Source organism: Oratosquilla oratoria, chromosome 37 (genome assembly GCF_046742065.1).
Source record: "Oratosquilla oratoria isolate Oo_2021 chromosome 37, ASM4674206v1, whole genome shotgun sequence".
NCBI lineage: Eukaryota > Metazoa > Arthropoda > Malacostraca > Stomatopoda > Squillidae > Oratosquilla > Oratosquilla oratoria.
Window position 1 is genome coordinate 33,297,844 of NC_134813.1, and position 26,301 is coordinate 33,324,144.

Below are 26,301 nucleotides of genomic sequence, written 5' to 3' on the forward strand. Positions count from 1 at the left end.
ATTTGCCTAGCATTTCATGGGGATTGCACCTGATCCTCCTGTTTGAGGCAAGATTGCTACCCATTACTCATGAAGCTTCCAAATATAGTGCAGAACCTTGATTCTCAACCACAATCCTTAAACTGTTCCAGAACTGATTTGGCCAGGGACCAAAACAAGTTTACTGATCTGCTGGATACAGCTTTATAAGAGTAATATTTTTCCACAAAAGTTTGAATTTTGCCCAATTTTCCATTTTTCTTTGGGTTGATCGAGAACCAAAGAATTGATTTTATTTTATATATATATTTTTTTGGTTGTGCATCAATTTGACTTGTGGGACATTCAAGAACTGAGGTTCTACTGTATAAGTATTATATAGATACTGCAGGGGTATCAGTTTGGTTTGCGCATCAATTTTGGTTGCGCATCAATTTGACTTGTGGGACAATCAAGAACTGAGGTTCTACTGTATAAGTATTATATAGATGCTGTAGGGGTATAGTGAAGACCAAAGTTTCATACTATTATAACTTTTATTATTTTTTTTTCATATACTTATCCTTTTTATATAAAAATCATGAAAACTGCTGAAATCTATTTCTTTATTTGGTCTTTCAGTACGAGGGAAAAAATATATGTATACATGATATATCATTAGCCTGCTAGAGCTACAGTATGGTGTCTATAGTTCAGGTTGAGACACACATCCAACATTCTGCTTAAGCCACACATGGTCATCAGCTGTAATAAAGATTACGTAAATGGATTACTATTTTTTCCATTAATATTTTCAATACTAATATTACTTTTTTCTTGGTCTGTAAATAAACTTTTGCGATTACAACTGAAGTGAAATACTATACTTACTGTACTGGGATTGTGGGTAATCATGACTGAGTATACACATGGTGAACTAGATGGGATTTTAGCAGCTACATCTCCATTCATGCTGCAGCAATACACACATGACTCTGTCCCTATAAAGTAAATTCAAATAATGCATTATGCAAGTCAGTAAACTAATCATATATTCATTAGTTGTTATTGTTGATGTATAGCAGCTCCTGGGGGATGCATGAGGGGAGATGGGTGGTGTGGGAGTATGTATGAAAAATGAATTGACGCAGCCCAAAGGGATTTCTCCTTGCCTTCTCCTTTTCTCTTTTCTACATGAGGGGATGGAGAAGGGGGGGGGGAGGTTTGCCGATTTAATGAAGTGGCCTTGCTGTGGATGTGCCGTGTCTTGTGACACTGCTTCTGATCCAGGGCAGTGGACAAGATGCAGGGATGACCTGTCATCCAGGAGGTGCCAAAATAAGAGGGAGGGAAGAGGGGAGTGGAGTATGTAGGGGATGGAATGGGTGGAAGTGGTTTCTATGCCTTGTTTTTTTGGCTACCTTCTATGTAAGGGAAAAAAAAGCCCTTGGTATATGTATGTATAGCTCCTGGGGCCAGATTCGCATGTCTGAAATCCCATCCTTATTACTATCAAAATTGGGAATTCTTTGAGATGGGGTACCCCTAAAGCTCCTATTGAGCAATTATTTGAATCAGTCACAAGTCTGTCAACTAAAAGAATATAAAGAAATTAGAATACAAAGAACATCAACAGAGATGGCACCAACACTCTCCAAATTGACATATGAACAAAGATTGTCCAAATTGGAACTACTAACCCTGGAACAAGGAGAAAGAGATCTACTGACCACTTACAGAATTAGGAAAGGGATGGAAGTCCTCGACAGAGTGGGATAAGAGAAAAACAGGACATGGAGGAGGAGGAAGAGGAAGAAGAGGAGGAACAGGAACAGGAAGAAGAGGAGGAAGAGGAGGAACAGGAAGAAGAGGAGGAAGAGGAACAGGAAGAGGAAGAGGAACAGGAAGAGGACGAAGAACAGGAGGAAGAGGATGAGGAGGAAGAAGAGGAAGAAGAGGATGAGGAGGAAGAAGAGGAAGAGGAGGAAGAAAAAGGAAGGAGAGAAAAAGAGGAAGAGGAGGAGAAAGAGGAAGAAGAGGAGAAAGAGGAAGAAGAAGAAGAGAAAAAGAGGAGGAAGAAGAGGAGGAAGAGGAAGAGGAGGAAGAGGAAGAAAAAGGAAGAGAAAGAAGAAAGAAAGAGGAGGAAAGAAAAGAAGAAGAGAAAGAGGAAAGAGAAAAAGAGGAAAAGAAAGAGGAAGAAAGAAGAGGAAGAGAAGGGAAAAAAAGAAAAAGAAGAGAAAGAGGAGGAAAAAGAAGAAAGAAAGAAGAGAAGGAAGGGAGGAAAGAAGAAAGAAGAGAAAGAATGAAGAAGAAAGAAAGAAGGAAGAGAACAGGAGAAGAGGAGGAAGGAGAAAGGAAGAAGGAAGAAAAAAGAGGAAGAAGAGAGAAGAAGAGGAAGGAGAAAAGAAGAGAAGAGAAAGAGGAAAAGGAAGAGAAAGAGAAGAAGAGAAGGAGAAAGAGGAAGAAGAGAAGAGAAGAAGAAGAGGGAGAAGAGACAGGAAGAGAGAAAGAGGAAAGAAGAGAAGAAAAGAGAAGAAGAGGAAGGAAAAGAAGATGAAGGAGAGAAGGAAAGAGAAGAAGAGAAAAGGAAGAAAGAACAGAAGAGGAGAAGAAGAAAGAGGAGAAAGGAAGAAGAGAAGGAGAAAAGAGGAGAGAAAGAGAAAGGAAGAGGAGGAGAAAAGAAGAAGAGAGGAGAAAGAGAAAGAAGGAGAAAGAGAAAGAGAAAGAAGAGGAAGAAAGAAAGGAAGAGGAAGAAGGAGGAGAAAGAAGGAAAGGAGAAGGACGACGAGCAAGAAAAGGAGAGAGAAAGAGGAGGAGAAGAGGAGGAAGAGAGGAAGAAGGAGAAAGAGAAAAGAGGAGGAAAAGGGGAAGAGGAAGAGAAGAAAGAGGGCGAAGAGGAGGAGAAAGAGGAAGAAGAGGAGGAAAAAGAGGAAAAGGAGAAGAGGAGGAGAAGAGGAGGAAAGAAGAAGAAGAAAAAGAGGAAAGAGAAGAGAAAGGAGAAGGAGGAAAGAGGAGAGAGAAGAGAAAGAAGGGAAGAAGATGAAAAGAGGAAGGAGAAGGAAAAGGATGAAGAGGAAGGAAAAGAGAAGAGGAAAGAAGAGGAAAGAGGAAGAAGAAGAGAAAGAGGAAGAAGAGAAGGAGAAGGAGGAAGAAGAGAAGGATAAAAAAGAAGAGAAAGAGGAAGAAGAGAAGAAGAGAAAAGAAAGAGAAAAAGAGGAAGGAAGAAAAAGAAAGAAGAAGAGAAGGAGAAAGAAAGAAGAAAGAAGAGAAAGAAGAGAAAGGAAAGAAAAGGAAGAAGAGAAGGAAAAAGAAGGAAGAGGAGGAGAAAAGAAGAAAAGGAGAAAGAGGAAGAAAAGAGAAAGAAGAAGAGAGAAAGAAGAGAAGGAGAAAAGAAGAAAGAAAGAAAGAAAAGAAGAGAAAGAAGAGGAAGAAAGATAAAAGAGGAGAAAGAAAGAGAGAAGAAAGAAGAGAAAGAGGAGGATGAAAAGAGGGAAGGAGAAGAGTGGAAGAAGAAGGAGAAAGAGAAGAAAAAGGAAAAGAAGGAAGAAGAAAGAAAGAGAAGAAGAAGAGAAAGAAGGAAGAGAAGAAAAGAGGAGAAGGAAGAGGAGAGAAAGAAGAGGAAGAGGAAAAGAAGAGGAAGAAGAGGAGAAAGAAAAAGAAGGAAGAGGGAAAAGAAGGAAGAGAGGAAGAAAGAGGAAGAGGAGAAAAGAGGGGAAAAGAAAGGAGGAGAAAGGAAGAAGAGGAGGAGAAAATGAGAAGGAGAAGAAGAAGAAGAGGAAAAGAGGAGAAAAGGGAGAAGAAGAAGAGGAGAAAGAGAGGAAAGAGGAAGAAGAGAGAGAGAAAAGAAAAAGGAAGAAGGGAGAGAAAGAAGGAAGAAAAGAAAAGAGGGAAAAGAAGAAGAAAGAGAAAGAAAGAAAGAAAGAGGAAGAGAAGAAGAGAAAGAGGAAGACGAGGAGAGGAAGAAGGAGAAGAGGGAAGAAAGAGAAGAGAAGAGGAAGAAAGATGAAAGAAGAAGAGGAGAAAGAAAAGAAGGAGAAAGAGGAGGAAGAGAAGAGAAAGAGAAGAAGAAGAGAAAGAAAGAGATGAGGAGGAAGGAGGAAGAAGAGAGAAGAGAAAGAGAAGAAGAAAGAAAGGAAGAAAGATGAAGAGGAGGAAGAAAAGAGATGGAGGAGAAAAGAGAGGGAAAGAGGAAGAAGAGGAAAGAAAGAGGAAGAAGAGAGAAAGAGGAAAGAGAAAGAGGAGGAGGGAGAGAAAAGAGGATGAAGAGAGGAGAAAGAGGATGAAGAGGAGGAGAAAGAGGAGAAGAGGGAGAGAGAAAGAGGATAAGAGGAGAAAAGGAGAAGAGAAAGAGGAGAAGGGGAAAAGAGGATGAAGAGGAGGACAAAAGAAGAGGAAGAAAAAGAGAAAGAAGAAAGAGGAAGAAGAAAGAGAGGAAAAGAGGAGGAGAAAGGGATGAAGAGAGGAGAAAAAAGAAAGAAGAGGAGGAGGAGATGAAGAGAAGAAGGAGGAAAAGAGGGAGAAGAGGAAGAGGAAAAAGAGAGAGAAAGAGGAGAAAGAGAGAAAGAGGATGAGAAAAGAAGAGGAGGAGAAGAGGATGAAGAGAAGAAAGAAAGAGGATGAAGAGGAGGAGAAAGAGGAGGAAGAGAAAGAGAAAGAGGAAGAAGAAAAAAGAAGAGGAGGAGGAATGAGGAAGAAGAGGGAAAGAAGGAAGAAAAAGAGAAGAAGAAGAGAGAAAGAAGAGAGAGGAAGAGAAAGAAAAGGAACAGTAGAAAGAGGAAGAAAGAAAGAAGAAAGAGAAAGAAGAAAGAAGAGGAGAGGAAGAAGAAGAAGAGGAGGAGAAAGAGGATGAAGAGGAGGAGAAAGAGGATGATGAAAAAGATGAAGAGTAAAGAAGGATAAGTGAGGAGAAAGAGGATGAAGAGGAGGAGAGGAAAGAGGAGGAAGAGAGAGAAAGAGGATGAAAGGAGGAGGAGAAAGAGGGATGAAGAGGAGGAAGAGGATGAAGAGGAGGAGAAAAGAAGGATGAGAGGAGGAGAAAGAGAAAAGAGAAGAAGAAAAAAGGAAGAAGAAGAGGAAGAGAAAGAGGAGGATGGAGAAAGATGAGAGGAAGAAGAGAAAGAAGAGGAAAGATAGAAGAGGAAGAGGAAGAAGAGGAGGAAGAGAAAGGAAGAGGAAGAGGAGGAAGAAGGAAGAGGAGGAAGAAGAAGAAAGAAGAGAAAGAGGAAGAAAAGAAAGAAGAGGAAGGAAAAAAGAAGAGGAAGAGGAAGAGAAAGAGGAAGAAGAGAAAGAATAAAAGAGGAGAAGAAAAAGGAAGAGATGGAGGAAGAAGAGGAGAAAGAGGAAGAAGATGAGGAAAGAGGAAGAAGAGGAGGAGAAAAGAGGAAGAAGAGAAGGCGAGAAAGAGGAAGAAAGGAGAAAGGAGAAAGAGGAAGAATAGAGAAGGAGAAAAAGAAGGAAAGAAGAGAAGGAGAAAGAGTGAAGGAAGAGAAGGATGAAAAGAGGAAGAAGAGAAGGAGAATATGAAGGAAGAAGAGAAGGGAGAAAGAGGAAGAAAGTGAAGGAGGAAAAGAGGAAGAAAAGAAGGAGATAAGAGGAGGAGAGAGAGAAGGAGAAAGAGGAAGTAGTGAAGGAGAAAGGAGTGAAGAACGAGAAGGAGGAAAGCGGAGGAGAAGAGGAGGGAGAAAGATGGAAGAAGAGGCAGTAGAAAGAGGAAGAAGAGGAGAGAGAAAGGAGGAAGAGGAGAGAGAAAGGAGGAAGAGGAGAGAGAAAGGAGGAAGAGGAGAAAAGAGGAAGAAGAAGAGGAAAGAGAAAGAGGAGGATGAGAAAGATGAGGAGGAAGCAGGAAGATGAAAGAAGAGGGAAAGAGAAAGAAGAGGAAGAGGAAGAAAAGGACGAAGAGGAAGAAGAGGAAAGAGTAGGAGGAAGACAGAGGAGGAAGAAGAAGAGGAGGAAGAAGAAGAGGCAGGAAGAAGAAAAGAAGTGGAGAAGAAAGAGAAGGAGAAAGAAGAGGAAAAGAAGAGAGGAGAAAGAAAGAAGGAATGAAGAAAGAGGAAAAAAAGAAGAGGAAGAAGAAAGAGGAAGAAGAGAAGGAGAAAGAGGTAGAAGAGGAGAAAGGAGGAAGAAGAGAGAGAAAAGAGGAAGAAGAGTGAGAAAGAGGGAAGAAGAGAAGGAGAAAAGGGGGGGGGAGGGAAGATGTAGAAGAGGAGGAGAAAGAGGAAGAAGAGAAGGAGAAAGAGGAAGAAGAGAAGGAGAAAGAGGAGGAAGAGAAGAAGGGAGAGGAGGAGGAGGAGAAAGAGAAGGAAAAAGAGGAATAAGAGGAGGAAGAGGAAGAAGAGAAGGAGGAAGAGGAAGAAGAGAAGGAGAAGAGGAAGAAGAGAAGGAGAAAGGAGGAAGAAGAGGAAGGAGAAAGAGGAAGATGAGCAGGAGAAAGAGGAAGAAGAGAAGGAGGAAAGAGGAAGAAGAGAAGTGAGAAAGTGAGAAGTAAGAAGGAAAAGAGGAAGATGAGAGATGGAGAAATGAGGAAGAAGAGAAGGAGAAAGAGGAAGTAGGAGAGGAGGATAAAGAGGGAAGAAGAGGAGGAGAAACAGGAAGAAAGAGAGAGAAAGAGTAAGAGGAGAAAGAAGGAAAAGAAGAAGGAGGAGAAATGGAAGAAGAGGGAGTAAGAAAGAGTGATGAAGAGGATGAGAAGGAGGGAGAATTAGAGGAGGAGGAAAAGGAAGAAGAGGGAGGAAGAGGAAGAAGAGGCTAGAAGAGGAAAGAGAGTGGAAGAAGAGGGAGGGAAAGAGGAAGAAGAGGAAGAAAGAGGAAGAGAGGAGGAAAGAGGAAGAGGAAGAACAGGTGAAAGAGGAAGACAGAAGGAAGAAAGAGGAAGAAAGAGGAGGAAAGAGGAAGAAGTGGAACAAAAAGAGGAAGAAGAAGGAGAGAGAAAGAGGATGAATGAAGAGGAGAAAGAGGATGAAAGAAGAGGAAGAAAGAGTGAAATGGAAGAAGAGGAGGAAGAGGAAGAAGAGGAGGAAGATGAAGAAGCAGGAGGAAGATGAAGAAGAGTAGGCGGAAGAAGAGGAGGAGAGGAAGAGGAGGATACAAGAGAAAGATTAGGAAGTAGAAGGAAGGAGAAAGAAGAGGAAGAAGAAGAAGGAGAAAAAGAGGAAAGAAGCGAAGGGAGAAAGAGGAAAGAAGAGAAGGGAGAAAGAGGAAAGAAGAGAAGGGAGAAAGGAAAGAGGAAGAAGAGAAGGAGAAAGGAAGAGGAAGACGAGAAGGTGAAGAAAGAAGAGGAAGAAGAGAAGGAGAAAGAAGAGGGTGAAGAGAGAAGGTAGAAAGGAAGAGGAAGAAGAGAAAAGGAGAAAGAAGAGGAAGAAGATAAGGAGAAAGAAGAAGGAAAGAAAGAGAAGGAGAAAGAAGAGTAAGAACGAGAAGGAGAAAGAGAGGCAGAAGAGAAGGAGAAAGAAGAGGAAGAAGTGAGAAGGAGATAGAGGAAGAAGAGAAGGAGAAAGAGGGAAAGAAGAGGAAGAAAAGAGGATGAAGGAAGAAGAGAAGAAGAATAGAAAATAGGAAGAAGAGAAGGAAGAAAGAGGAAGAGCAGAAGAGAGAAGAGGAAGATGAGAAGGAGAAAGAGGAAGAAGAGGAGGAGACAGAGGAAGAAGAGAGGAGAAAGAGGAAAAGATGATGATGAGAAAGAGGAAGAGGGAGGAGAAAGAGGAAAGAAAGGGAGGGAGAAAGAGGAAGAAGAACGAGGTGAAAGAAGGAAGAAGAGGTAGGGAGAAAGAGGGAAGAAGAAGGTGGAGAAAGAGGTAGAAGAGGAGAAAGAGGATGAAGAAGAGGAAGAAAGGAAGTAGAGGATGAGAAAGAAGGAAGAAGAGGAGGAGTAAAGAGGAAGAACGAGGAGAAAGAGGAAGAAAAGGTGGGAGGAGAAAGAGGAAGAAGAGGAGGGAGCAAAGGAGTAAGAAGAGGAGGAGAAAAGAGGTAGAAGATAGAAGGAAGATAGAGGAAGAAGAGGAGGAGGAAAGAGAAGAAGAGGAGAAAGAGGAAGAAGAAGAGGAGAAAGAGGAAGAAGAAGAGGAGAAAGAGGAAGAAGAAGAGGAGAAAGAGGAAGAAGAGGAGAAAGAGGAAGAAGAAGAGGAGAAAGAGGAAGAAGAAGAGGAGAAAGAGGAAGAAGAAGAGGAGAAAGAGGAAGAAGAAGAGGAGAAAGAGGAAGAAGAGGAGGAGAAAGAGGAAGAAGAAGAGGAGGAGACTAAGAGGAAGAAGAGAGGAGGAGAAGAGGATGAAGTGGAGGAGAGAAACGAGGATGGAAGAGGGAGGAGAACATGAGGAAGAGGAGAGAAAGAGGAAGAGGAGGAGAAAGAGGAAGAAGAGGAGGAGAAAGAGGAAGAAGAGGAGGAGAAAGAGGAAGAAGAGGAGGAGAAAGAGGAAGAAGAGGAGGAGAAAGAGGAAGAAGAGGAGGAGAAAGAGGAAGAAGAGGAGGAGAAAGAGGAAGAAGAGGAGGAGGAAGAAGGATGAGGGGAGGAAGGAAAAGAGGATGAAGGGAGGAGCAAAGAGGATGAAGAGGAGGAGAAAGAGGATGAAGAGGAGGAGAAAGAGGATGAAGAGGAGAAAGAAAAGAGGATAGAAATGAAGAGGAAAGAGAAAGTGGAGGAAGAGAAAGAAAGGTGAGGTAGGAAGAGAAAGAAGAGGAAGAAGAAATAGAGGAAAAGGAAAAGGCGGAAGAGGAGGAAGAGGAAGGAGGAGGGAAGAGGAGGAAAAGAAAAGGAGCAGGAAAAGGGAAGAGAGGGGAAGAAGATAAGAAGAGGAGAAGAGGAAGATGAAGAAGAGGAGGGCAGTAGAAGAAGGAAGAGGGGACGAAGAACAGGAGGAAGATGAGGAAGAGGACAGAGGAGGAAACAGGAAGAGGAGGAAGAAGAGGAGGAACAGGAGAAAGAAGAGGAGGAACAGGAGAACGAAGAAGAGGAAGAAGAGGAGGAACAAGGAGGAAAGAAGAGGAAGAAAAGGAGGAGAAACAGAGAGGAAAGATGAGGAAGAAGAGGAGGAACAGGGAGAAAGAAGAGGAAGAAGAGAGAGAACAGGAGGAAAGAAGAGGAAGAAGAGAGGGGAGGAGAAAGAGGAAAGAAGAGAAGGGAGAAAGAGGAAAGAAGAGAAGGGAGAAAGAGGAAAGAAGAGAAGGGAGAAAGGAAAGACGAGAAGGGAGAAAGAGGAAGAAGAGAAGGAGAAAGAGGAAGAAGAGAAGGAGAAAGAGGAAGAAGAGAAGGAGAAAGAGGAAGAAGAGAAGGAGAAAGAGGAAGAAGAGAAGGAGAAAGAGGAAGAAGAGAAGGAGAAAGAGGAAGAAGAGAAGGAGAAAGAGGAAGAAGAGGAAGAAGAAGAAGAGGAGGAAGAGGAGGAAGAGGAAGAAGAGGAGGAAGAGGAGGAGAGAGGAGGGAGAGAAGGAGGAGCGAAAAGAGGAAGGAAAGGGAGGAGAAAGGGAAGAAGAGGAGTAAAAGAAAGAGGAAAAAGGAGAGAAAGAGGAAGAAGAGAGGAGGAAGAAGAAGAGAGGAGGAGAAAGCAGGGAAGGACGAGGAGAGGAGAAAGAGGAAGAAGAGGAGGAGAAAGAGGAAGAAAGTATAGGAGGAGAGAAAGAGGAAGAAGAGGAACGGAAGAAAGAGGAAAGAAGAGGAGGGAGAGAAAAGAGTGAAGAAGAGGAGGATAGAAGAGGAAGAAGTAGGAGGAAGAGAAAGAGGGAGAAGAGGAGGGAGAAAGGGAGGATAGAATGAGGAGGAGAAAGGGGAAGGAAGAGGGAGAAAGAGGAAGAAGAGGAGGAGAAAGAGGAAGAAGAGGAGGAGGATGAAGAGGATGAAGAGGAGGAGAATGAGGATGAAGAGGAGGAAAAGAGGAGGAAGAGAAGAGGAGAGAAAGAGGAGGAAGAGGAAAGAGGATGAAGAGGAAGAGAAAGAGGATGGAAAGAGGAGGAGAAAGAGGAAGGAAAAGGAGGGGAGAAAGAGAGAAGAAGAGAAGGAGGGAAAAGGAGAGAAAGGAGGAAGAGGAGGGGGAGAAGAGGATGAAGAGGAGGAGAAAGAGGAAGGAAAAGAGGAAGAGAAAGAGGAAGAAAGGAAGAAGAAGAGAAGGGAGGATGAAGAGGGAAGAAGAAGAGAGGAGGAGGAAGAGAAAGAAGGGAAAAAGAAGAAGAAAAGAGGAAGGAGGAAGAAGAGAAAGAAGAAGAAGAAGAGAAAAGAGAGGAAGAAGAGGAAGAAAGGAGGAAAGGAGAAAGAAGAGAAAGAAGAGGAAAGAAAGAAGAGGAAAGAAGAAGAAGAGGAAGAGGAAAGAAGAGGAGGAGAAAAGAGGGAAAGGAAGAGGAAGAGAAAGAAGAGGGGGAAAGAGAAGAAGAGGAAGAAGAGGAGGAAGAAGGAGGAAGAAAAGAGGAAGGAAGAAGAGGAAGAAGAAGGAAGAAGAGGAAGAAGAAAGGAAGAAAGAAGGAAGAAAGGAGAAAGAGGAAGAAAGGAGAGAAGAAGAGGAAAAGAAGAGAAGGAAGGAAGAAGAGAAGGAAGAAGAGGAAGGAGAGAAGAAAAGAGGAAGAAGAGAAGGAGAAAAGGAAGAAGCAGGAGGAAGAGGAAGAAGAGGAGAAGAAAGAAGGAAGACGAGGAGGAGAAGGAAGAGGAGAAAAGAGAAGAAGAGGGAGAAAGAAGAGGAAGAAGGAGAAAGAAAGAAGAGGAGGAAGAAGAGGAAGAGAAAGAAGGAGAAAGAAGAAAGAGGAAAGGAAGAAAGAGGAAAGGAAGAAAGAGGAAGGAAAGAGGAAGAAAGGAGAAGAGAAGAGAAGAAAAGAGGAAAAGAAAGAGAAGAAGAAGAGGAGGAGGAAGAAAAGAGGAAAGAGGAAGGAAAAAAGGAAGAAGAGGAAAGAGGAAAAGAGAAAAGAGGAAGAAAGAGAAGAGGAAGAAAAGGAGAAATAAGAAAGAGGAGAAAGAGGAAGAAGAGGAGGAAAAAGAGGAAGGAAGAGGAGAAAGGAGGAGAAGAAGAGAAAGAAGAGGAAGAAGAGGAAGAAAGAGGAAGAGGAAGAAGAGGAAGAAGAGAGAAAGAGGGAGAAAGAAAAGAGGAAAAGAGTAGAAAAGGGAAGAGAAGAAGAAGAGGGAAAAGAAGAGGAAGAGGAGAGAAAGAAGAGGGAAGAAGAGGAGAAAGAAGAGGAAGAAGAAGGGAAAAGAGAGAAAGAGTGAGAAGAGGAAGAAGAGGAAGAAAGGAGAAGAAAGAGAAAGAGGAAGAAGAGGAAGAAAGAGAAGAAGAAAGAGGAAGAAGAGGGAAAAGAAGAAGAGAGAGAAGAGGAAAGAAGAGAAGAAGAGGAAAGGGAGAGAAGGAAGAGGAAGAAGAAAGAGAGGAGAAAAGAAGAGAAAAAGAGGAAGGAGAAAGAAGAAAGAGGAGAAAGAAGAAGAGGAGAAAAGTGGAAAAAAAGAGGAAGAGGAGAAAGAGGAAGAAAGAAGAGGAAGAGAAACAAGGAAAGAGAAAGAAGAGGAAGAGGAGAAAGAAAAGAGGAGAAAGAAGAAGAAGAGGAGAAAGAAGAAGAAGGAAAGGAGGAAGAGGAGGAAGAGGGAGGAAGAAGAGGAAGAGGAAAAAGAAGATGAAAAGAAGAGGAAAAAAAAGATGAGAAGAGGGAGAAAAGAAAATAGAGGAAAAAGAGGAAAGGGAAAAAAGGAAGAGGAAAAGAGGAAAAGAGGAGAAAAGGAAGAGGTGGAAGAGAGACATAAAGAAGAGAAGAAAAAGAAAGAGAGAAGAAAGAGGAGGAAGAAGAGATGGAAGAAGAAGAAGAAAGGAAGAGGAAGAGAGGAAAAGAAGAGGAAGAGAGGAGAAGAGGAAGAGGAAGAAGAGGAGGAGAAAGAAAAAAGAGTGAAGAAGAGGAGGAAGAGGGAAAGGAAGGAAGAGAAGAAGAGGAAGAAGAGGAAGAGGAGTGAAAAAGAGGAAAGGGAAAGGGAAGAGGAGGAGGAGGAGGAGAGAAAAAGAGGAGAGAGAAGAGGAGGAGGAGGAGAAGAAGGAAGAAGAAGAGAAGAGGGAGGAAGAAGAAGAGAGGAAGAAGAAGGAGAGGGGAGGAAGAGGGAAGAAGAGGAGGAAGAGGAAAGAGGAAGAGAGGAAGAAGAGGGAAGAAGAGGAAGAAGGAAGAAGAAAGAGGAGAGGAAGAAGGGAAGAGGGAAGAGGAGGAGGAGGAAGAAGAAGAGAAAGAGGAGGAAGAAGAGAGAAGAGGAGGAGGAAAGAGAAAGAGAGGAGGAAGAAAAAGGAAGAAGGAGAAAGGAAGAAAAGAGGAAGAAAGAGGAAGAAGAGGAAGAAAGATGAGGAAGAAGAGGAAAAGGAAAAGAGGAAGAACAGGAAGAAGAAGAGGAGGAAGAGGAAGAGGGAAAAGGAAAAGGGAAGAGGAGAAAGAAAAAGAAAAGGGAAGAAGAGAAAGGAGGAAAAGGAAGAGGAGGAAGAGGAAGAAGAAGAGAAGATATTTATAGAAGAGGTCTGAAAAAGAATGGCTTCCCACACAGAGTGGTGGATATCTGGAACAAACTGGATGAGGCAACAGTGTGCAAAAACTATACAATAATTTAAGAACAAACTTAATGCTGAAAGATACAAAGCCAGGTCACTACGAGCATAGCTCCCTTCCCATATAATACAACTAGGTAAGTACTAGGTAATCATATATTCATGTGAGGTAGCCAAAAAACAAAGGCATAGAAACCACTCCTACCCATTCCATCCCCTACATACTCCACTCCCCTCTCTCTTATCTTGGCACCTATAGATGGGTCACCCCTGCATCTTGTCCACTGCTCTGGGTCAGAAGCAGCGTTGCAAGACACAGCATATCCACAGCACGGCCGCTTCATTAAATCGACAACCCCCATCCCATGTAGAAAAGTAGAAGACAGGGAGAAATCCCTTCGGGCTGCATCAATTTATTTCTCATAAATACATACATACATATACCAAGGCTTTTTCCCCCTTACTAGGGAGGTAGCCAAAAAGGAAAAGGCATAAAATCATTCCCACCCATTCCATCCCTGAAAACACTCCACACCCCTCCCTCCCATCCTAGCACCTCCTAGATGACGGGTCATCCCTGCACCCTGTCCACTGCCCTGGGTCAGAAGCAGTGTCGCAAGACACAGCACATCTACAGCAAGGCCGCTTCATTAAATCGGCGACCCCCCTCTCCGTCCCCCCATATAAAGGAGAGGACGGGGAGAAATCCCTTCGGGCTGCGTCAAAATTTTGCTCAAACACACTACCTCACCCCCCATCCCCCCGTCCATTCCACCTCATGCATCACAACATCTTCCATATACAACCATTCTCCATTCACCCGTCTTCTGTCCTCTCCCGTACTTCCTCAAGACATTCCTCTCTTCCCCAAAGCCCCCTTCACCCCATCCATCCATCTCATCCTAGGACGTCCCCTCATGTTCACTCCCTCCACATCTGCCTTCCATACCTCCTTTACTAGTCTTTCTTCACTCATTCTTTCCATGTGTCCAAACCATCCTAATACTCTTTCATCAACCCTATCTCCCAACTCCCTTTCCACCCCTGTTCTCCTCCTCACCTCCTCATTTCTCACTCTATCTAGCCTAGTAACCCCCATCATACTTCTCAGACACTTCATCTCAAACACATTCAAGCTCCTTCTCTCTTCCTCTCTTATGTTCCATGTTTCTGCTCCATACAGTGCTGTTGGCACAATCACTCCTTCATACAGTCTCCTCTTAGCATCCATTCCCAAATGTCTATTCTACCTCCACCTTCACTCCACCTTTTCCTGCCACATTTGCACCCAAGTATCTAAAACTATCCACATCCTCCAGTTGCTCTCCCTTAATGCTCACTTCCAGATTACTGCCACTTTCACCCCTTGTACATCTCATCACCTTACTTTTACCCACATTTATCTTCAGCTTTCTTCTATCACACACTCTCCCAAACTCTGTCACCAACTTCCTCAATCCCTCCTCCGATCCTGCCACAAGCGCAGTGTCGTCCGCAAACAACAGCTGGCTCACCTCCCACTTTTCTCCATTTTCTTTAACCATCTCCAATCCCTGACCCACTACCCTTGCATTTACCTCTCGCACTACCCCATCCATGTATAAGTTGAACAGCCAGGGTGACATAACGCATCCTTGACAAAGTCCCACCTTTACCTCAAACCACTCACTCTCTCCATTTCTAATCCTGACACAAGCTCTACTACTCTCATAAAAACTCTTGACAGCTCCGAGAAGCTTTCCTCCTATCCCGTATATCTGCATAACCTCCCACAGTGCCTTTCTGTCTACCCTGTCGTAAGCCTTTTCCAGATCCATAAAGGCCCAAAAAACATCCTTCTCCTTTCCTATAGCTTTCTCACATATCTGTCTTACCACAAAAATCTGATCTACACAACCTCTACCTGTCCTAAATCCACACTGTTCCTCACCAATTACTCCCTCTGTTCCTCTCCTAATCCTCTCAATCAAGATCCTCCCATAAGCCTTCCCAACTACACTTAACAAGCTAATCCCTCTGAAACTACTACATTCACACTTGTCCCCCTTTCCCTTGTAAAGTGGAACTATGGAAGCACTCCTCCAGTCCTCCGGCACTCTACCTTCTCTCCAGCAAACATTAAATAACCTCACCAGCCAGTCCACCATCACTGTACCTCCTTTTTTAAGACATTCTGCATGGCATCCATCCAAACCAGGTACCTTACCTGCTTTCATCATCTTAACTGCTGCCTTCACTTCATCCTTCCTTATTTCTCCTCCCTTTTCCTCACTCATCACTCATTTTCTTAGCATTTCCCACTGCAGCTATCTTTCCCTCCCTATCCTCCTTCACATTTAGCAACTCCCTAAAATATTCTGCCCATCTTCCCCTCACTGCCTTCTCCTCCATTATCATCTCTCCATCTGCACCTTTTACCTTTTCTTCTCTACTTGATTCGCCTCCTCTTCCTCTCTTAATTTCTTTCCAAAACATCTTTTTATTACTTTCAAAATTTTCTGTCATACTCTTACCCCATTTTACATCTGCTCTCCTCTTTGCCTCCTTTACCTTTTTCTTTACTTCTTTTCTTTTCTTTGTACGTCTCATATGACTCCCTCGTCCTATTTTGTAACCAATCTGTGTAAGCTCGCTTCTTCTCTTCTACAACCTTCTTCATTTCCTCATCCCACCATTCACTACCCTTCCTTCTATTTCCTCCTGTCCTTCTTGTTCCACACACCATCTTTGCACACTTTGTGACTCCCTCCTTGAACCATCCCCATTCCTCCTCCACACCTACCTCTACTCTATCCTTCACTCCCTCCCACTCCTCCTTCAGCTTCTTCTTGTACTCCTTCTCCTTTTCCTCTTCATTTAAAGAGTTCACTCTAAGCACCTCCCTACCTTTTGTCCCTTTCCTCTTTCTCCATCTGTTCTCCACTCTCTACTTACCTTCCACCAAAAAATGATCTGATATTCCCCCACCCTCTCCCCTTAGCACATGTACATCCTTAACTCTTCCTATCATAATCCTATTTACCACTACATAGTCCATTAACCCCTTCCATACGGTGCCGCACATGTAGGCGTCATGGACTTAGATCTCGGTGGCAGCAGCCAATGCCAGCCGTACGACGTGTCGTAATAATACTCGCATCATAAAATATAGTCACCGCTTATATCGATCGTTCTCTCTTCACCCGTGAATTTTGATAACCATAGAAAATGCGATTACAAAAGAATTAGAAAGAATGTCATTATGGAGGGGCGACTACAATAAATATAATCAAGACGCCGATATGGCAGCCTCGCGAATACACTCGCTCCCCATGACGCCTACGTGTGCGGCACCGTATGGAAGGGGTTAAAGCTCTATCTACCACCCTTCCCTCCACCACCCTCTCCCATGTGTACTTATGCTTGACTTTCTTCCGAAACACTGTATTTGCTATCATCAACTCTCTTTCTAGACACATTTCCACCATCAACTCTCCACTACGATTTTTTCCTGGAACTCCACATTTCCCAACCACTCCATCAATTGGATCCTTTCCTACCCTAGCATTAAGGTCTCCCAGTACTATTACATTTACACTTCTCCCTAAACCCTCTATGCACTCATTTAAATCTATCCAAAAGGCCTCCCTTTCTTCTACACTCTTCTCACTGCCAGGCCCATATGCACTTACAAAAACCCACATCTCCTTTCCCAGTTTCACCTTCATCCACATTATCCTTGAGGAAACCTCCTTCCACTCCACTACACGTTTACCTATCTCTTCACTTACTAGTATAGCCACCCCTTCCCTCTCTTCACTCCTGATAACCTCCCACTTACACTCCCAAACTTACAATCGCCCTTCCCTTTCAGCTTAGTTTCACTCAAAGCCAACACACCCATCTTTCTTCTCACAAACATACTACCTATCTCTTCCCTTTTACTCTCATCTGTACCACATCCACGCACATTAAAAGACCCAAACCTTAGGGTGCTGGTCCGAGAACTTCCAGACCCTCTTATGCCTTTGCTTTTACTTTTAGGAATGTGCCCTGTGGGGCTACAAGGAGAAGGATGCCTAGTCCCAATCCCTGTCCCTTTCTTCTCGCCTCTTACGATCCAAGTGGGAATACTTGGTGGCAGTATTCTTTTCCCCCACCACAGAAAAAGAATACTCAGAGAAATGGTACAGGACAGCAACAAGGGGTTGGGGGACAGCATAACGGAGGGACAGTCGTAGTAAAAGTGGGCAACAGATGTATTCAATAGTTGTTGATATTGTTGTGTAGCTTCTGGGGTAAGATTTTCATTCCTGACATCCCATCTTTATTACTAATAAAATTGGGAAGTCCTTGAGATGATGCATCTCTTGAACTCCTGTTTTATAATTGTTTGAATCAGTCACAAGCCTCCAAAACCAGGGAGTCTATACATGTATGTGGGGTTTCCAACTTTTAGGAAAGGGAATGAAGAGTTTCACTACTATAGTATCTAAGTGCTGTAACCCTGGGTGACACTGCTACATTTAAAAAGGGGCCACACTTCAGTGCACCCTAATCCCCATCAAATCTAATCAATAAATTAATCTGTTGCCCCAAGTCTCTCTTGTAAGAGGCCCACAACTCTCAGGTAACTGATTATGGCCACTAGGTGGTCCCATATGTCATTCAGGGATAAAATATTGTGTTGTTGTCTGAAGAGTGTTAATGTGGGACATTATATGATGAGGTATTCAGTGTCATGGTGGCTGAATCTAGGGCAGTTTCTGTGGCCATGGCTATTCTATGTTGATGCTGTTTTAAGGTCTGTAGTGTTTTTAAGGCTGTCTATGATTGCCCCACAGAACTGGAAACTAAAGGATTTGTAGACCAAGCTACCAGTCAACCAAGACTTGCACCAGTTTACAAGCCAGTACACTATCCCCAGCTACACAATGAGTTGTGGCCCTGAGGGGCCAGTACCTGGTCTCAGGATTATGCTTACACATAAAAAAATCAGTTTCATTAGCTCTTAGCAATCACACATTTTCATATACTCTATGACTACACTTCTTATTAAATGTTATTTCATGTACAAATGACTGCCCCTATCAGACTATTTCAACTGTATATTAAATCTACACATATATTTGCACATAAACAGTTATGTGTTATGTGTGCATTCTTACCTGCTATAACAATGCTGCCTCGATCACATCCCTGAATTTGTGGCGTGAACTGCACTGTATGCACATTGGCTGGTGATGGTGGCAAAACAGTAGTCAATGCTAAAGAACGCAAATGAAAAATACCTGCCTTGGGTCCTCCTCCACACACCTGAAAAATTAATTGTAAATTATATACAGAAATTTATTGTAAACTACATACAGAAAAAAAATACTCAAAATGTGTGCATTTGTGTTGGAGATTTGTGATATTGCTATCGATGGTTTATCAATGTAGATAATGCACATTACCAGCCTATTAACTTGTAACAACATTGAGTACCAGCATGTGGTGGTCCTGCAAAATGGATATTGGAGGAAATATATCCCTTCTCTGCAACACTCTCTACTCCACCAGCCAGGAAATTGATTAATAATTCATTGTCACTATACTACACTACCCTACATTTACTCCTTCTAGAAAGCAACACAAACTCTTCACTGAGTTAATATGGGCTGAACTAGTGGCCATGGCAAGTGACCATGGGTTTTCTGCAAGAGAATTGATGAATTACTCTTCCAAATTCTCAAGGTTTCCTTATTTCAACCTTCTATATTTCTTCCTATCCATCATTCCACCAGTCAATTCTTCTTCTCCCACTCTTTCATTGTCACTTTTCACTTGTGCCACCCTTTGTCACTTTTAACTCACAATCTCTTTCCACTTCTCCATTTCCTATGGCTTTCCAATCACCCACTTCTCATTCCTATTCCCATGTCACCTCATTTTTTTTTTCAGTTTTCCAACATTTACTCACTACTTCTCTTTTCTCCGTTAAAACCTACACCTTTTTGTTTTGTCACTTTCATTATTCACTATAAGAAGATAATGCATTATCTGATATACCTCCTACCATGTTCTGGGTAGATGCAACCACCACACAAAGGCTATATACCTTATCCTACAACGTTCCACACTAACAAGTCCTAGACATAATATCTCTTCCTTGAGTGAATTATGGATCCACCTGGTGGCCATAGCCTACCTGGGAGTTGTGGATCTCCCACAAAAAGAGACCCGAAATGATATACTGATTGATTGATCCTGTTCTAACACTCATATCCAATACTTCTCATCAGCATTTGATCCAACAACCATACTCCATACAGCCTGACTACAATATTTCCATATATACTTATGAATCATGCATGATGATGTTATTACTTTAAACAAAAGGAAATAGGATGCAATGTAAACATTATGAAAGTGTAAGTTTGTGAATTGTACAATTAAATATATATAGGGAGGTAATTCATTACATTAGATCTAAACCTATTCACATGTATTACTATTCAAATCTAAAGAGTGCATATACAGTATGATACTCAAAAGAAAAGACTGATATAAATAACAATACAATTCAATCTATAATATACACCATCATTAGGATACCTTACCAGCCATTCATTATTAAGGTCCACTGATGCAATAAACTTCCCAAGCTGTGGCCGTGCTAAAAGGGGCAGAGTATAAGGGAACAGTTTATGCTGTGGTTCTCTTCCTGCCCTAGGATCCCACACAAGGACTGCTCCATCTTCGCCACTTGTTGTCACAAGATTACCACTGTAAATTATAATGCCTAATTTATAACTGCCATTCATTCAAAGTACAAATATATACTCTGTGAGAAACAAAGATTAACCATAAGTTAAAATATCTCAAAATCAACTCTTACCTGATAACTACATCATGAATGTAGTCTTCATGGCCTTCTAGAATATGGGAGCGCTTTCCTGTTTCAATATCATAAACATGTGTCCTCCAGTCACCACAGGCAGCATATAAATGGTTGTATGTGTGACTGTATGCTAAACTATTTACTTCAGGAGTCTGAAAAGAAGAGCAAATACATATGTATAACAAAAGCTTTTTTACCTTTACAAGGGAGGCCAAAGTCAAAGGCATAAATCCACTCCCACCCATTTCATCCCCACATAATCCACTCCCATTCACCAACCCTCCCTCCCTCTTTTCTTGGCTCCTCCTGGATGACTGGTTATCCCTGCATCTCACCAATTGTCCTAGGTCAGAAGCAATGCAGCAAGACACAGTACATCCACAGCAAGGCTGCTTCATGCAGAAAAGGAGAAGACGGGGAGAAATTCCTTCAGGCTGCATCAAAATATCATTCACATATACTCCCTCCCTACACACGCACACTCCTATGCATCACAGCATTATCCATACACAACCATTCTCCACTCACCCATATCTTGTCTTCTCCCTTCCTTCCTCAACAGACATTACCCTCCTTCCCAATGCCCGTTACCGTATCCACCTCATCCTTGGTTGCCCCCTCATGTTCACTCCCTCCATCTCTACCTTTCACACTACTTTTACTCATTTTTCTTCACTCGTTCTTTCCATGTGTCCAAACCATCCCAATACTCTTTCATCAACCCTACCTCCCAACTCTCTTTCTACCACTGCTCTCCTCCTCACTTCCTCATTTCTCACTCTATCTGGCCTAGTAACTCCTACCATACTTTTCAGTCATTTCATCCCAAACACATTTAAATGCTTCCTCTCTTATGTTCCATATTTCTGCCCCATACAGTGCTGTTGGCACAATCACTCCTTCATACAATCTCCTCTTAACATAAATTCCCAAATGTCTTTTTCTCATTACACCTTTTAATCCAACAGGAATTTACTTGCTTCTCTCAATCTACATTCTACCTCCATCTCCATTCCTCCCTTTCCTGCCACATTTGCCCAAGTATCTACAGCTATCCACTTCCTCCAGTCTCTCTCCAATAATACTCACTTCCAACTTGCTGCCATCCTCTCCCCTTGTACATCTCATCACCTCATTTTTATCCACATTTTTAAATTCATTCTTTTGCACATCTTCCCAAACTCCACCTCTAACTTCCTTACTCCCTCCTCTGATCCTGATACAGGCACATATTGTCAGCAAACAACTACTGGCTCACCTTCCATTTTTCTCAATTTTCTTTAACCATCTCCACTCCCCTGTACATTACCCTTGCATTTACCTCTTGCATCACCCCATCCATGTATAAATTGAACAGCCGTGGTGACATGACATATCCCAGGTGAAGTCCCACCTTTACCTCAAACCACTCACTCTCTCCATTTCTAATTCTAGCACATGCTCTACTACTCTCGTAAAAACTCTTGATGCTCTGAACAGCTTTCCTCCTATCCCATGTATTTGTAATACCTCACACAGTACCTTCCTGTCTACCTTGTCATAAGTCTTTTCCAAATACATAAAGGCCAAAAAAACATCCTTATCTTTTCTTAAAGCACATATCTGCCTTGCCACAAAAATTTGATTCATATAACCCCTACCTGTCCTAAACCCACACTGTTCCTCTCCTAATCCTCTCAATTAAATTCCTCCCATAAGCCTTCCCAACTACACTCAACAAGCTGATCCCTCTGAAACTACTACAATCACACTTGTCCCCTTTTCCCTTGTAAAGCAGAACTATACAGGCACTCCTCCAGCCCTCCGACACTCTACCCTCTTTTAGATAAACATTAAACAACCTCACCAGCCAGTCCACCATTATTGTACCTCTGTTTTTAGGCACTTCACATGACACCCATCTAACCCAGGTGCCTTACCTGTTCTCATCATTTTAATAACTGCTTTCACCTTATCTTTTCTTATTTCTTCTTCATTTTCCTCATTCATCATTGTCATTTTCTTAGCACTTCCCACTGCAACTACCTTTCCCTCCCTATCCTCCTTCACATTTAACAACTCCCTAAAATACTCTGCCCATCTTCCTCTTACTGCCATCTCTTCCATTATCATCTCTCCTTCTGCACCTTTTATCTTTTCTTCTCTACATGATTTGCTTTCCCTTCCTCTTAATTTCCTTCCAAAAGATCTTTTTATTACTTTTGAAATTTTCTGTCATACTCTTAACCCATTTCACATCTCTCCTTTTTGCCTCCTTTATCTTATGATTTACTTCTGTTCTCTTTTCTTTGTACCTATCATGTGATTCTCTTGTCCTATTTTGCAACCAATCTGTGAATGCTCATTTTTTCTCTTCTACAACCTTCTTTACTTCATCCCACCACTCACTACCCTTCCTTCTATTTCCTCCTGTCCTCCTTGTTCCATACACCATCTTTTCACACTTTGTGACTCCCTCATTGAAACATCCCCATTCCTCCTCCACACCTAGTTTTACTCTAACCTTAACTCCCACTCTTCTCTCAGCTTATTGTACTCCTTTTCTTTCTCATTTAAGCAAATACATAATACAAAATATATTTATAAAGATTGCATATATACTAGCTCTTTTTAAAATTCTACAGATGAATCATTGTCACCTTGGTACTCTTGTGATATATCTGTGGTCCCAAGGTAGCCTGTTACAACCACTGGCCCATAAATCATGAGAGAAGAAACTATGCATCACTATCTGAATTATGTGAATGTTGGACGGTTAAAAGATGACACATTAAGTGTCTTCTATGTAATCTGCATTTGGGGCATGTGGTGTTTGTTTTCAGGCCTATTTGGCACTGACACTGTTCTAGTGTTGAGTATATACAGTACATATACCAAGGCTTTTCCCCCTTACAAGGGAGGTAGCCAAAAAGAAAAAGGTATAAAACCATTCCCACCCATTTCATCCCTAAATACACTCCACCCTCCCTCTTATCTTAGCACCTCCTGGATGACGGGTCATCCCTGCACCTTGTCCACTGCCCTGGGACAAGGTGCAGTAGTGTTGAGTAAAAACCTGAATAAAGACAGACTCGTATGATTTTTGTGCCTTGGGAGTAATTTCTCTTTAGTGTTGATTTAATTGTACATGATATAAATGAAGTGGCCTTGCTGTGGGTAACCTGTCATCCAGGAGGAGCCAACAAAAGAGGAAGAGAGAGGTGGGGATAAAATAGGTGGGGGTGGAATTATGCCTTTTTAATTTGGATACCTCACTTGTAAGGGGGGAAAAAGCCCTTGGTATATGTGTTTATTTACCTGTGGTGTGATTTGTTACTGGTTATTAACCAGTAACCAGGAAAAAGAGAAGGGGAGAAGACGGTTAGTGTAAGATCTGTGTGTGTTTATATATATGTATATATATATATATATATATATATATATATATATATATATATATATACATACATACATATACCAAGGCTTTTTCCCCCTTACAAGGGAGGTAGCCAAAAAGGGAAAGGCATAAAATCATTTCCACCCATTCCATCCCTGAATACACTCCACATTCCTCCACCCTCCCTCTTATCTGAGCACCTCCTGGATGACGGGTCATCCCTGCACCTTGTCCACTGCCCTGGGTCAGAAGCAGTGTCGCAAGACACAGCACATCCACAGCAAGGCCGCTTCATTAAATCGGCGACCCCCCCTCTCCGTCCCCCCATTTCATAAAAGGAGAGGATGGGGAGAAATCCCTTCGGGCTGCATCAAATTTTGCTCACACATACTACCTCACCCCCCATCCCCCCACCCATTCCACCTCATGCAATCACAACATCATCCATATACAACCATTCTCTATTCACCCCTGTCTTCTGTCCTCTCCCGTCCTTCCTCAACAGACATTCCCCTCTTCCCCAAAGCCCCCTTCACCCCATCCATCCACCTCATCCTAGGACGTCCCCTCATGTTCACTCCCTCCACATCTGCCTTCCATACCTCTTTTACTAGTCTTTCTTCACTCATTCTTTCCATGTGTCCAAACCATCCTAATATTCTTTCATCAACCCTATCTCCCAGCTCCTTTTCCACCCCTGTTCTCCTCCTCACCTCCTCATTTCTCACTCTAGCCTAGTAACCCCCACCATACTTCTCAGACACCTCATCTCAAACACATTCAAACTCCTTCTCTCTTCTTCTCTTATGTTCCACGTTTCTGCCCCATACAGTGCTGTTGGCACAATCACTCCTTCATACAGTCTCCTCTTAGCATCCATTCCCAAATGTCTATTCCTCATTACACTCTTTCATCCACCAACGCATTTACTCGCTTCTCTCAATCTACGTTCTACCTCCACCTTCACTCCACCTTTTCCTGCCACATTTGCACCCAAGTATCTAATAAAACTATCCACTTCCTCCAGTCGCTCTCCCTTAATGCTCACTTCCAGTCTACTGCCACTTTCACCCCTTGTACATCTCATCACCTTACTTTTACCCACATTTTTCTTTCACTTTCTTCTATCACATACTCTCCCAAACTCTGCCACCAACTTCCTCAATCCCTCCTCCGATCCTGCCACAAGCGCAGTGTCATCCGCAAACAACAGTTGGCTCACCTCCCACTTTCCTCCATTTTCTTTAACCATCTCCAATCCCTACACCACTACCCTTGCATTCACCTCTCGCACCACCCCATCCATGTATAAGTTGAACAGCCAGGGTGACATAACGCATCCTTGACGAAGTCCCACCTTTACCTCGAACCACTACTCACTCTCTCCATTTCTAATCCTGACACAAGCTCTACTACTCTCATAAAAACTCTTTGACAGCTCCCAGAAGCTTTCCTCCTATCCTATATATCTGCATAACCTCCCACAGTGCCTTTCTGTCTACCCTTTCATAAGCCTTTTCCAGATCCATAAAAGCCCAAAAAACATCCTTCTCCTTTCCTATAGCTTTCTCACATATCTGTCTTACCACAAAGATCTGATCTACACAACCTCTACCTGTCCTAAATCCACACTGTTCCTCACCAATTACTCTCTCTGTTCCTTTCCTAATCCTCTCAATCAAGATCCTCCCATAAGCCTTCCCAACTACACTTAACAAGCTAATCCCTCTGAAACTACTACATTCACACTTGTCCCCTTTTCCCTTGTGAAGAGGAACTATACAGGCACTCCTCCAGTCCTCCTCTCTCCAGCTAACATTAAATAACCTCACCAGCCAGTCCACCATCACTGTACCTCCCTTTTTCAGACATTCTGCATGGCATCCATCCAGACCGGGTGCCTTACCTGCTTTCATCATCTTAACTGCTGCCTTCACCTCATCCTTCCTTATTTCTCCTCCATTCTCCTCACTCATCACGGTGATTTTCTTCGCATTTCCCACTGCAGCTCTTTCCCTCCCTATCCTCCTTCACATTTAGCAACTCCCTAAAATATTCTGCCCATCTTCCCCTTACTGCCTTCTCTTCAATTATCATCTCTCCATCTGCACCTTTTACCTTTTCTTCTCTACTTGATTTGCCTCCTCTTCCTCTCTTAATTTCTTTCCAAAACATCTTTTTATTACTTTCAAAATTTTCTGTCATACACTTACCCCATTTCACATCTGCTCTCCTCTTTGGCTCCTTTACCTTTTGCTTTACTTTTCTTTTCTTTGTACGTCTCATATGACTCCCTCGTCCTATTTTGTAACCAATCTGTGAAAGCTCGCTTCTTCTCTTCTACAACCTTCTTTGTTTCCTCATCCCACCATTCACTACCCTTTCTTCTATTTCCCCCTGTCCTTCTTGTTCCACACACCATCCTTGCACACATTATGACTCCCTCCTTGAACCATCCCCATTCCTCCTCCACACCCAGCTCCACTCTATCCTTTACTCCCTCCCACTCCTCCTTCAGCTTCTTTTCGTACTCCTACTCCTTTCCCTTTTCATTCAAAGAGTTCACTCTAAGAACCTCCCTACCTTTTGTCCCTTTCCTCTTTCTCCATCTATCCTCCACTCTCAACTTACCTTCCACCAAAAAATGATCTGATATTCCCCCACCCTCTCCCCTTAGCACATGTACATCCTTAACTCTTCCTATCATAGTCCTATTTACCACTACATAATCCATTAGCGCTCTATCTACCACCCTCTGCCATGTGTACTTATGCTTGACTTTCTTCCGAAACACTGTATTTGCTATCATCAACTCTCTTTCTAGACACATTTCCACCATCAACTCTCCACTACGATTCTTTCTTTGTACCTCTCATATGACTCCCTCGTCCTATTTTGTAACCAATCTGTGAAAGCTCGCTTCTTCTCTTCTACAACCTTCTTTGTTTCCTCATCCCACCATTCACTACCCTTTCTTCTATTTCCCCCTGTCCTTCTTGTTCCACACACCATCCTTGCACACATTATGACTCCCTCCTTGAACCATCCCCATTCCTCCTCCACACTCAGCTCCACTCTATCCTTTACTCCCTCCCACTCCTCCTTCAGCTTCTTTTCGTACTCCTACCCCTTTCCCTTTTCATTCAAAGAGTTCACTCTAAGAACCTCCCTACCTTTTGTCCCTTTCCTCTTTCTCCATCTATCCTCCACTCTCAACTTACCTTCCACCAAAAAATGATCTGATATTCCCCCACCCTCTCCCCTTAGCACATGTACATCCTTAACTCTTTCTATCATAGTCCTATTTACCACTACATAATCCATTAGCGCTCTATCTACCACCCTCTGCCATGTGTACTTATGCTTGACTTTCTTCCGAAACACTATTTGCTATCATCATCTCTCTTTCTAGACACATTTCCACCATCAACTCTCCACTACGATTCTTTCCTGGAACTCTCACATTTCCCAACCACTCCATCAATTGGACCATTTCCTACCCTATCATTAAGGTCTCCCAGTACTATTACATTTACATTTCTTCCTAAATCCTCTATGCACTCATTTAAATCTATCCAAAAGGCCTCCCTTTCTTCTACACTCTTCTCACTGCCAGGCCCATATGCACTTACAA

The 26,301-nt window shown here is 42.6% G+C and overlaps 1 protein-coding gene across 1 annotated transcript in view; it reads right to left on the reverse strand.

Moving 5' to 3' along the window:
• Positions 1–222: 222 nt before the first annotated feature.
• Positions 223–26,301, reverse strand: part of thoc6 (THO complex subunit 6) — a 38,041-nt gene continuing 11,962 nt past the window's right edge. Inside the window, exons 4-8 of the mRNA XM_076175457.1 lie at positions 19,289–19,443; positions 19,011–19,176; positions 17,577–17,724; positions 850–959; positions 223–723 (exon numbers count right to left, since the gene is read on the reverse strand). Coding sequence (XP_076031572.1) covers positions 637–723; positions 850–959; positions 17,577–17,724; positions 19,011–19,176; positions 19,289–19,443 — 666 coding nt within the window. The 3' untranslated portion in view covers positions 223–636. The remainder of the gene's footprint in view (positions 724–849; positions 960–17,576; positions 17,725–19,010; positions 19,177–19,288; positions 19,444–26,301) is intronic.